Source organism: Elaeis guineensis, chromosome 4, assembly GCF_000442705.2.
Source record: "Elaeis guineensis isolate ETL-2024a chromosome 4, EG11, whole genome shotgun sequence".
NCBI classification, from domain to species: domain Eukaryota; kingdom Viridiplantae; phylum Streptophyta; class Magnoliopsida; order Arecales; family Arecaceae; genus Elaeis; species Elaeis guineensis.
Window position 1 is genome coordinate 9839279 of NC_025996.2, and position 11887 is coordinate 9851165.

The 11887-nt window shown below is 36.5% G+C and overlaps 2 protein-coding genes across 2 annotated transcripts; both read right to left on the reverse strand.

The window, feature by feature from the left end:
- Positions 1-2386: 2386 nt before the first annotated feature.
- On the reverse strand, positions 2387-6497 carry LOC105043994 (protein NRT1/ PTR FAMILY 8.3). The gene is given in 6 exon segments (XM_019849820.3): positions 2387-2585; positions 2588-3276; positions 3715-4271; positions 4397-4614; positions 4958-5054; positions 6324-6497. Coding segments are annotated over 6 exon segments (1734 nt in total). The 5' UTR covers positions 6381-6497; the 3' UTR covers positions 2387-2469.
- Positions 6498-7307: 810 nt separating this feature from the next.
- Positions 7308-10865, reverse strand: LOC105043992 (protein NRT1/ PTR FAMILY 8.3). Its single transcript, XM_010921753.4, is given in 7 exon segments — positions 7308-7761; positions 7764-7985; positions 7988-8196; positions 8636-9189; positions 9375-9592; positions 9845-9950; positions 10715-10865. Coding segments are annotated over 7 exon segments (1737 nt in total). The 5' UTR covers positions 10772-10865; the 3' UTR covers positions 7308-7390.
- Between the last annotated feature and the right edge of the window lie 1022 nt (positions 10866-11887).

The following is an 11887-nucleotide window of genomic DNA, read 5'->3' on the forward strand; positions in this document are numbered from 1 at the left end:
TGATTGAGACCGAGATCTGTACTGTCCTTCTTCGATGCCAATCGTACAATACCGAGATGAAATAATTGGACAACGTCATTGTAAACTTTAATACTATTTTTTTTTTTTGTTATTACATGGGTTACGAAGAACCAAAGGAAAAACAGAGCAAACATCCTAACAAAGCCTATATCAACTCTTTACAGAACAAAACAACCCTTTAATACTATTTAATAAAAGTTTTTTTCAACGAGATCAAGTTTATGACTTGATTTCATGATTGGTTTCTTAATCAAACCAGATTTGTAAAAACGTTATGGCATGTGTCTTGCATGGCAATATGATTGATGCCATTATTTTTTTTTTGTTGATAAAATTGATGCCATAATATTTGTCATAATGTTGCAGTATTAGAACCAAAAGGTGATGCATGCAACATAATGGACAATATTTTGGCTTTAGTTAGTGTATAACCATGAACTGCTAAAGATTTGATCAGTGATCTCATCTTTCTATGCATCAATATGAGGATCTTTTCCTTCTTTTATAGTTTAACTACTCATCGTGCAAATTATACATTTAATTAAAATGGAAGCTGATATAACATATTCCGAGCTCAGATAAAGACATCAAAGAGTAGTCTTAAAAAAATGTTTCTCCTAAGAAATCTGTCAGTGAAGAACACATCCTTTGAAGTATTCTATGTCTAAAAATAACTCTAGAATAATAACTGCCAAATGGTTGCTTGTATAAAATTTCCATGCAGCAAGTCTTCCAAGGTGATAATAAATTAGACAAGCATAAATCAAGGTGAGAATACACATGCAATGCTATGATGACTTACTAGTTTTTAATGCAATAGAAATCTTGGAAAACCTATCCCCCATTATCATTAGTCAATAGTATTGTATTAACGTACATGGTTTCCAAATTATTGTTTATATTAGTGCCATTCCAGATTTCTTAACTGTATTGTAGGGATGAGGAGCATATGTACTATGGCTCTATTTGAAGTTCAAATTGATTGATGCTGGAGATTACGAGTCGAGTAAAATTAAGATACTTTAGATTTTGAAGTCCTCTGCTATCCAAGACACACTTGAACTTGATGATCTCAACCTAATATAATTTAATAGTGTTCTTAGAAGAAAAGTTTCAGATTTAAAAGAGAAGTTTCAAAACTTAAAGTGAGAAATCCTTACCGTAAACATTTTTAAATTCGACAATTCTATGACTCCAATGGTATTTCTTGAAAATAGTAAATACTGTGATGTTCTTTCTATAAAAGGGGCCTCTGATATCTTTGTATGATAAAGCACTTATATGTTGAATGGATCAACCAATGGGAACTAAATGGTGAATAAATTAGTCAAACAAATCCAAGATATCTATATGGATTCAAATTAGATATTATATAGATGTATGTAAACAGTAAATGTCATTATCTTTGACAAAAAAAAAAAAAAAATCAACATTCTCATATCCTTTAGGTGTATGCTTGAAATGTGGTCATTCACTGTGAAACAAGTTAACGAACATCAGTTGGCCTTTCAAACTCAGATAAGTGATTAAGAGATTTCTGGTTAGGTGCCTGGTCAATGTTAACATTTTATTTAATTTCAGGCTTTTTTTTTTCTTTTTCTTTTTTTTTTTTGTGGTTGGGTTGGGGTGGGATGGGGTGGGGTGTACGGCATGATGACTAATTTAGCCATTGCGATGTTTTGCCTCCGCCAACAACATATCAATTATATAATTATCTTGAAATTACATTGCTATCTGATTGACTCTAGTCATACGTTTAAGCAACTTTTAAGTTCCATAATTTGAACATAAAAATATCGGAGACATTATGCACTAGAAATCAGAAATAATTTTAAAATGGTTTATCTATGTCATTAGCTCTTTCTGTGAGGATATTCTTAAAGAACTCTCTTCGCATAAGGACCACGCATGAAAGGTGATGATTTAAAAAAGTTAAGTTGTATTTTTACATTCTGTATGTAATCCTGTTGCCATATTTCATGAAAGCAAAAAGGTTGAGCGCTTGCTAGTTTGATGATTAATAGGACAATGAAATCACCCATAGCTACTTTGTCTTGCTTTATCTGTTCTTGTCTCATTTTAATACAGGGAAGCATGTTTTTATTTTAGCAAGGCATATAAACTAAATTTAATCTCATAACTAGTTTTTCATGTGGAGAAGAACTAATACTTCAATAGAAGTTTCCCAGTGCCAACTTCAGTAAAATTAAGAGTATTAACATAAATATTTGATTTTTCGAAATATTATCAATCTCTTACAATATACAATCCAATTATAATGATTCAATTCTATCATATCCTCTATTATTGGTAAAAGGATCTGTTTTCCATAACATGCTGCATTCATACAACTAGTGCAGTAGTGAAAACAATCTAGTTTATTGTAATTTTCCGTGTAATACAACACAAGAACCAACCTTGTTTTTAATTGGTTTTGTAAATTCAACTTCAAGTATCTACAATGACTTTCTTCAGTGTATAATTCCTTGCAAAAGCTAGATAAGCAGCAAAATTCAATATACACAGGCCTGTCAACCCCAAGAAGTAATAGTCGAGGTGCCCACGTTCAAATCCTCCGATATCCACCCTGGACTCCCTCCTGTTGACGTGGCAAGAGCAACAAGTGTGACAATAAGAGAGTTCAAGTAATTGCCAAGGGAGACGGTGAGCAATGCAATTGCTGTGCACATGCTCTTCATTGAATCAGGTGCCTGGCCATAGAAGAATTCAAGTTGGGTAATGAGACTGAAGACTTCTGAGCCTGCGATAATAAAATACTGGGGAAGTTGCCATGCGATACTTATAGATTCACCAGCCTTGGCACTCTCCAATCTCCTCGCCTCCACAAATGCTGCTGTTGCCATTGTTAGGATAATCAAAAACCGGCCAATTCCCATCCTCTGCAGTTTTGAAAGTCCCCTTCCATTCCCCATGTAGCTTCTAGTTATGGGAACTATGATTTTATTGTAACAAAGGACCCAAGCCATGACACATATCACTTCAAAAGAACACAAGGATGCAGGAGGGATAGAGAAGGACCCGATCTTCGTTCTCATTGCACTGCCTTGTTGGATGAAAGTGGTAGCCATCTGAGAATATGCAGCGCAGTAGAAGATGCCAGTCACCCATATTGGCAGCAAGCGCAGAAGTATCTTCAATTCTTCCACTTGAGTTACTGTACAAAGTTTCCATGAACTTTGAGGATCATTATCTTTTAGGTCTGAATCCAAAATAGTAGCTGCTTTGTCTAAAAACCTGAGCACACATCAAATAATTTCTTAAAGAAGGCTTGTTTAATAAATTCTACAACGTTACAAGAAGACTCAGAGAGACAGTAGGAATGAACTGAAGGAACAGCTGAGGCTTTCATTTATTAATGATTTTAATAGATGTAAGTTGTGCAAACAATATAAAATTAGGAAGGGAACATATTGGATTAAGCGAAATGACCAGTTGGTAGAAAGTCAGTTTAGTCCTTGCTGGTGAGTCTTGATATTTTCAGAAGTTTGCCAAATAGATAACTTCATAAGCAATCCCTAGAAAGAGGAACTGTTCACCGATATATCCAAAGCATTATATTTGAAAAACATTTCTTGATTTGGATACTGGAATATGGATTTCCGTGGCTTCATTGTAAAATTTAATCCAAAAATACCAGTTGTGGCACCTCTCATTTTAAATTTTTAAAAGTACCTGAATTCTTCAGTATGCATTAATCTCTGTTGTTCCAAATTATCTGAGTTCTTGTCATTCACCTCATGCAATAGAGTGGTATCTGTGGGTACTTCCAAGCTCATCTTCCTACAAGAGGCAACCAATACCTGAAAAACACTCTTCAGAGGACTCCCACCTGGCATCCGCAGCCGATAAATTGGTGTTCCTAACACAAAGCCTCCAAAGGCTAGAGCTATGCACAAAGTTGCAATGCCAAACCCAAGTGCCCAATCTACATTTTCCTGTATATAGACTATCAAAGTGCCAGAAGTAAGCAATCCAAAGGTGACAGTAACATAGAACCAACTGAAGAAATGAAGCTTCTTTTCTCTCTCGACTGGGTTCTCATCACTGAACTGGTCTGCACCAAAAGGAAGCAATGCCGACCTGACTCCTCCACTCCCAAAAGCAATGAGATACAGTCCAGAAAAGAATACAAGATTCTGAGCCATAGTTGCTGGCTGGCATGAGCTTTCTTCACATGGAGGAGGCTTTAAAGATGGAGTGAAAGCAGAGACAGTGATGATAATCATCCCCTAGTAATCATTAAAAAGATCAGTGTAAAAGAAAAAAGATTATTGTCACGATTTATAGCAATGGAGATCAATGTATCACACTAATGCTTTCGGAATAGAGATGAAGGATTCGAAATCTGACAGACCAGAAGATATATTATGAGCGAGATCACTATTGTCTTGTAATTTCCCCAGTATGTATCAGCTATAAGAGCTCCAACAAGTGGTGTAAAATAGCTTGTTCCAGCCCAAGTAGCAGCATTTGCCGCATTAGAAGCATTGCTTCCATGGAGGACGTTGTGTAGATATACAACTAAGTTTGTAGCAATGCCATTGAAAGCTGTACTCTCCAAGCATTCAAATCCTAAAAGATCAAGGAAATTCAAGTCATATGTTATATACTCAAAAAGGATTATTCGGTTAGTACAGGAAAAGTTCTACAGCTTGTACATAAGAATCTATATTGATACAAAAACTAAACCGTGAGAACCTCAATTTGATCTTATGTTTCCTTTTAGTATCCATATCATACCAAACTAGGCCTTGAAATTCCTGATACTTCCAAAACTAGTTAAATATCTGCACACTTCTTCATTTTTGCTCATATTCAACAAGAACGTGTCTTGTACCATATGTTGGGCATATTAGAAAATGTTAGAAAGTAATCTTGAACAACCTATATGAAATGGAAATAGATTAAACCTCACCCAGAATAATTTTTGGTGCTTTCCAGTCACTAGGTTTGTGCCGTAACAGAGGTACTTCCAGTGATGTCTCATCTTCATAATATCTTGATGAATAGCTCTGGAAAAAAGACCAGCTATCAGCATGACCATCAATCTTCTGATCCAAGTTCTAAGAGCAACTTTATTATTAAATCAACAAAACTGATAGTGACTGAAGATAGTGTAACATACATCAACCATAAGAAGTTCAAGTTGCACTAAACTGATCAAAAGGTGTGTAACACATTTCCTAGGCATGAAAATACTGATCACAAGAGAGGAGTGCATGACCAAGTGCCTGGACTTCTTTTTGATTGCCTTGCTAGATCACGTAGAATAAAATAACACAATGCATTCCTACATCAAATCATGATTAAAGTGCACCTTTACCGATATTAATCTGCAGACAAGGAAAACATTTATAAACTGTACTTTCTAGCTTAAGCTGCTGATATTCATTATCATGGTTGATAACCACTCTGCAAATGATTAGTTAAGATTGCTGTGTGATAACTAGAATAAATGCTGCATAAATTTTTGGCTACTGATGGCCCAGAATCAGCAGGGCTGGGCATAATTACAAACAAAGCAAAGCCCCAAAACAAAATGAAGACCCAGTTATATCCCAGAGCCATCCTTTATTTTTCTTCGGAGGCTTCGTAAGGCATTGAAGTAGGGACATAACAGACCTCCAGGCTCCAACATTGATGAATTTATAAAGGGAGCTCACAGAGAATGATCTATTGTTAGTTAAGCTTCCAGATTGGGTGATCCTCCATCCTGGTTGGTCTCCAGTTCGGGAGGCTTCTGAGTTCGGTCTCCTCTCCTCATCCAGAAAGGCTCCCAATGCATCAGTGTATTCCATTCACTGTATGTTTGCAAGGCCAAGTCTGGTGGGGGTTTGTGAGGCAAGAATTTGGAGGACATGAACTTGTCAGCTAAAAAAATGGGCATAGAGATTCCAAGTTAATCCGACAGCCAAATCAGGAGACCAAAACAAGAACCGGGAAATCTGTTGTTGACCTCTCAAATTTATGGAAGGAAATCTGTAATAAACCGGTTTTTCTGGACCAGCTGACACGTGGCCGTTTCACCCGGCCCCACTACAAATACACGTATGCTAGCCCACTTGCATCCAACCCAAATCTTTTTCTTTCCCGATATAAAATGTTTCGAACCCAAACATTCCATCCTCTCACGAATTTAGGAAAAAACCAACATAAAATGATACCAAAATGGGTGTTTTTTTTTGGAGGGGGGAGGGGACAAATTATTAGATTAACAACCAGAAGCTTCTCAAAAACCACATAATAAGATGAGAAATTCGAGGAAAAAGAGAAGTCGTTACCTTACTTAACAAACGCGTTCTTTCCCCTCTCTCCATAGAAGAACCCCCCAACTCCATTGCTCTTCCAATGGGGTCAGCTCTTCCCTTGCCCAAGACCACCTCCTTCCAACCATGATATATCTATCAATTATTGTTGTTCAGCAAAATGACTATAATGCCTCCACAACATTGAGGAACTTATAGATCAAATCAAGCACTCCGGGGGTATATGTTGCCCCTCGAGAGAAAAGGTTGGTGATGTGGGACCATTGGCGTCTAACGTCAGGTTGGACTTGGTTAAAAAATGAATTTGCATGGTTCCATTTTTGTAACAACAGATACCATATAATTTTTGGTTTTGGTTGTACTTTCAGAAAAATAATAATTGCCATTCTTTTGCGATGTTGACCGTTGAACCACAGCCTGTACAGATCTCAGATACCCTAAAATCCTTCATTTATCCATCTGCACAGATGTCAAAGCAAGCATTATACGATCCAATGTGGAGGAAGGTGGATCGATATAATCCATCCTATAAAGACTAACAAACAATCTACAGATATATAAAAGAACCTCAGAGCTCATTCCTTCATATATCCACTTCATCCAAAACCACCAAACAAAAAGGCATGATTACAATCCCTGCATAAGAACAAGCCATAAGTGCTGAGTGCAAAGCTTCCTTGAAAGCATTGGCATGCGGTGACCCTCGACCATTAATTTTCTTTTTTTGGTAAATCAGATTTATTAAACCAATCTACTAAAATACATCTCATGTGAATTGAAAAATAAAATATATAAAAAATCTAAGGGCTTCCAAACATTAACTTTCAGGCGCCCCATATGAGATCGATAGTGTTAAATATCTCGAAAGATATCAAACAACTATATTAAGACAATATCAAAATTTATGGCAATTCATAATTCCAGTATACTCTAAATCTGTTCCATCAAATCGAAGACTAAAAGACTCCCTTCTTAGGATGTTACTACGGTTGTATTACTACGCATCATAATACACAAAATAAATTTTGCTAGCAACTTTACTTCTGTAACTACATCTTAAGCTTTTACTCAAAAAAACATCTTCAAGCCTCCATAATGACTGTCTTCGGTGTGTACTTCCTTGCAAATGCAACATAGACAGAAAAATTCAATGCACACAGGGCTGCCCACAGCAAGAAATAGTAGTCCAGGTGCCCTTCGTTCACATCATCCGGAATCCATCCCGGTTCCCCTCCTCTGGTTGTTATAACTGCAACAAGTGTGACAATAAGAGAGCTCAAGTAACTTCCAAGCGAGGTTGAGAGCAGCGCAAGTGCAGTGCACGTGCTCTTCATTCTTTCAGGTGCCTGACCATAGAAGAACTCCAACAGTGTAATATTACTGAAGACATCGGAGCCTGCTTGGATAAAAAACTGAGGAAGCTGCCACATGATGCTTATAGGTTCGCCGGTCTAACACTCCCCAATCTCCTTGCCTCCACAAGTGCAGCTGTTGCCATTGTTAGGATTATTAGAAAACGGCCAATTCCCAAACGCTGCAGCAGGGAAAGTCCAGTTTCATTTCTGAAGTAGCTTCTAGTTGCTGGGACTATGATTTTGTCATAGAAAATGACCCAAAGCATGACACAAATCACTTCAAAAGAAGCCAAGGATGCTGGAGGGACGGAGAAGGATCCGATCTGGTGTTCATGGCGCTCCCTTGTTGGATGAAAGTTGTGAACAATTGAGCACATGCAGCTGCATAGATGACACCGGTTGCCCATATAGGAAGCAAGCGTAGTAGTATCTTTAACTCCTCCACTTGAGTAACAGTGCATAGCCTCCATGAACTCCTAGAATCGCTATCCTTCAAATCCAAATCAGAAACAACAGCAGCTTTGTCTAAAAACCTGAGAACAAAACGCAGAATCTTGATAAGCAGATTTTGCTTCCTTTGGGAACTTCTGAAGAATATGCAAAAAGGAGAAGCAAGTGAAAGGTAAAATTAGAAACAGCATTAGGCTTCGTCTACAAAACCGGTGACCATGGATCTAGTGAAATGGGTGAAGATCAAATCATATCAGAGAAAGGGCTTGTCCAAATTCAACCAATCATGACAAAAATCTAACACAATGCTATAAGGTCGTAGACAGATTGATTTCAAACATGGGTCCAATGCTACAGTCCGAGTTTGAAAGAAGTCTATCTTCATATTGATTTTTTTTTATGAATGGATGGAGTTGAAAATATAAATCAGTCCAGATTTATGGAATCCATATAACTTCTCACAAGCATAATATATCTTTAGTTACTGCTGAAGCCTTGCCAAGTGCAACTATGATAGAGTACCTGAATCCATCAGTATGTGCTAATCTCTGTTGTGCCAAATCATGTGAGTTTTTATTCTCCTCGTACAAGAGACTGCCATCCTTGGGAACTTCCAAGTTTATCTTCTTGAAAGAGGATACCACAACCTGAAGAACACTCTTCAAAGGGCTGCCACTTGGCATCCGCAAGCTATAAGTTGGTGTTCCTAAGAGAAAGGCTCCTAGAGATAGAAATATGCACGTAGTTGCAATGCCATATCCAAATGCCCAATCCACATTTTGTTGTATCCAGACTATTAAAGTGACTGAAGTAAAAAATCCTAAGGTGATACAGAGATAGAACCAACTGAAGAAAGACCCCTTCTTTTCTCTTTCTGTTGGTTTCTCATCATCGAACTGGTCTGCACCAAAAGGAAGTGTTGTTGACTTGATTACTCCACTCCCAAAGGCAACAAGATACAACCCAGAAAAGAAAGCAAGATTTTGAGCTGCACTTGCTGGGTGACATGAGCTTCCTTCACACGCTGGAGGCTTTAAAGATGGCGAGAAAGCACACAGAGTTACTGTGATCATCCCCTAGCAAAAATTAAGAAAAGCATATCAGTGTAGATAAAGCATGAGAATTGATGAAATCTATGAAAACAAAAACAAGCCTCAATATGGTTACCAACTATATGAACATGAGCATGTAAGAATGTAAATTATATATGTATTTATAAATACTGTAGGAATGGATATGAAGGGTTATAAATCTAACATACAAGAAGATAAATAATGAGGGAGATTTTGATTGTTTTGAAATTCCCCCAACATGAATCAGCTATTACAGCTCCAACCAATGATGCGAAATAAGTTGTTCCACTCCAAGTAGAGGCATTTGCTGCACTCGAAGCACTGCTTTCATGAAGGATGCTTTGAAGATATACAACTAAATTTGCACCAACGCCATTGAAAGCTACACTGTCTAAATAGACGAGTCCTACAAGAACAATGTGCTCAAGTAAGTAGATGTTATACATTTACAGTAGTACCCTGTGATTGTCATACATTTAATAATATGGGCCTGTATGTTACATGAATAAACATATCTGAAAATTTTAGTCTATTCCTCAAACTTCACATGACAAAAATGAGAAATCCTATCATATATATATTACTAAGAATTTTTCTCTTCGGGAAATATACTTTAGAATGTTGTATCCTGCTGAGCAAGAAAGGAACAAAAGCATACCCAATATAATTTTTGGTGCCTTCCAATTACTAGGTTTATTCTGCAGGCATGGCCCTTGACGTACTTCCGATGATATGTCATCTTCATAATTACTTGACGAATAATTCTGAAAGACAAGGCCAAGTAGCAGCATGAATAATAATGATCTTCTAATGTGGTACATCCCTCAATTTCTTCATTCATTCATGAAATAATTGTTTACAAAGATAGCATCAAATTAATTTCTGGAAGAAAAACAGAGATAGTATCATGTCTAGATGAAAGCAAGGAGTTTAAATGGAACTACATTGATAAGAAGATAAACTTTTGCCTTGAAGTATGGGAAACTTCTTTCAGGAATTTTGTTTTTCTTCTTTTAAAATTATGCAGCAACCAGGGCCTAGAAAATATGGGTTGCTATTTTATCTGAAATAAAAGCTAAGCTAAGAGATATTTCATCCTTTTTCTTGCTCTTAGTTATTCATCAACCCAATATGATGCAACAGATAAAGATAGATTCAGTATATTATATCGGCTAAATAGGTTAGATACAAGGAGTCGGTTTGTGTGTGGACCTCAGAAAACGCCATCAGGACTCGTGAGTAAAGTTTCGTAGAACAACGTTTGAAGAAAAGGTGATCAGTGCTGTAGACGTTTACATTTTGAGATGAATTCTGTGTAAAATTCTAATTATTTAGGCAAGAAATAGCAACTTTTTTGTTTTTGCCACCTTGGAGGAGCTCAGTGACTGTCAACTAAAAGTAGCAGTCAGTGAAGAGGGTAGGATGTGCATACCTTCTCCATTTTTTGTCCAAAAAAAAAGGAAAAAGCTGAGACTAACCTGAAGAACAAGGGAGAAGTGCAGAAACTAGAGAGTACACATCTATTTACCTTGTTTAGCAGTAAAGGCCTTGTTTCCCCTCTTTCTAATGAATCCCCGTGCTTCATTGCAAGAAAGCAATGGAACTCCTGGCTTAGGCTCCCAGGGTTCCAAGTCCCCAATGTTAAGGCCTCTTTCGGTCCTTACATTTTCTAGGGTAGACTGGACTACTGGTGCTAGTGAAAATTTGATTCCTATCCTGTCACGTTCTGAGACTGTTACACACTTTACCGAAGTTGACCTTGGGCTCCACCGCTATTACTGGCATTAATAATTTAGTTAGGTTTGGGTCGCAGAGCCGCCGCTTTCGTTGGCATTATTTTCACATGATTATATCTTAATAAAACAAGCATATAGCTGGCATCCAACGTCCAGAAGTCATATACTCACCGTTCCGATCTCTCAAAAACTTATATTTAATTTTGAATATAATAACTAAAATACTACCAACCATTTCAAAAATCATGTTTTTTGGATAGACGGCTCCTAAAGACTGAAAGGAAGGAGGTGAGATCATCGGTTTAATTAGAAAGAGTGAAGTTTTGATTTGAAATGAAATGATTAATTTATATATAATTTAATTTTTATTTTTTTGATAAATTTTAATTTTAATTTAATTTTAATTTTATCGTAAATCAAATACTTGAAAAATTTAATCATTTCGATTTCGATTCCAAACTATTTTCATTCTTATTTTGATTCTAATTTTGATGACAAACCAAATACCTCTCTAATTCATTAGAAACAACCACATGTTGGAGCATAAAAAAAATTAAAAATAATAGAGTCAATAATTGAAATAATATGTGAAGTAATAGAAAGTCAATAAATATTAGAAATTTATTTTTGACATTGTAATTTTTTAGGGATTTTTCTCTTTCCAAAAAAAAAAAAAAAAAAAAAAAAAAAAAAAAAAAAAAAAAAAAAAAAAAAAAGAGATACCCTTCCTGGAGGGAGTTGACAGAGGTTAGGCCAAAAAAAATGGTAACCTGCCTGGGAAGTGGATTTGGATTTGAATATTTATCTCTACAACCTAAAAACTTGGATTTGCAGCCCCACACGGTCGGGCTTTAAAGTCTAAATGTTTCCAATTTCGCCGATGAAAGGAATTTTCTTTGATGAACAGATGTTTGAAACGGTCTTTTTAGTTGATTTTCTTCAGTATCTATCGGTCGATGGTTGCA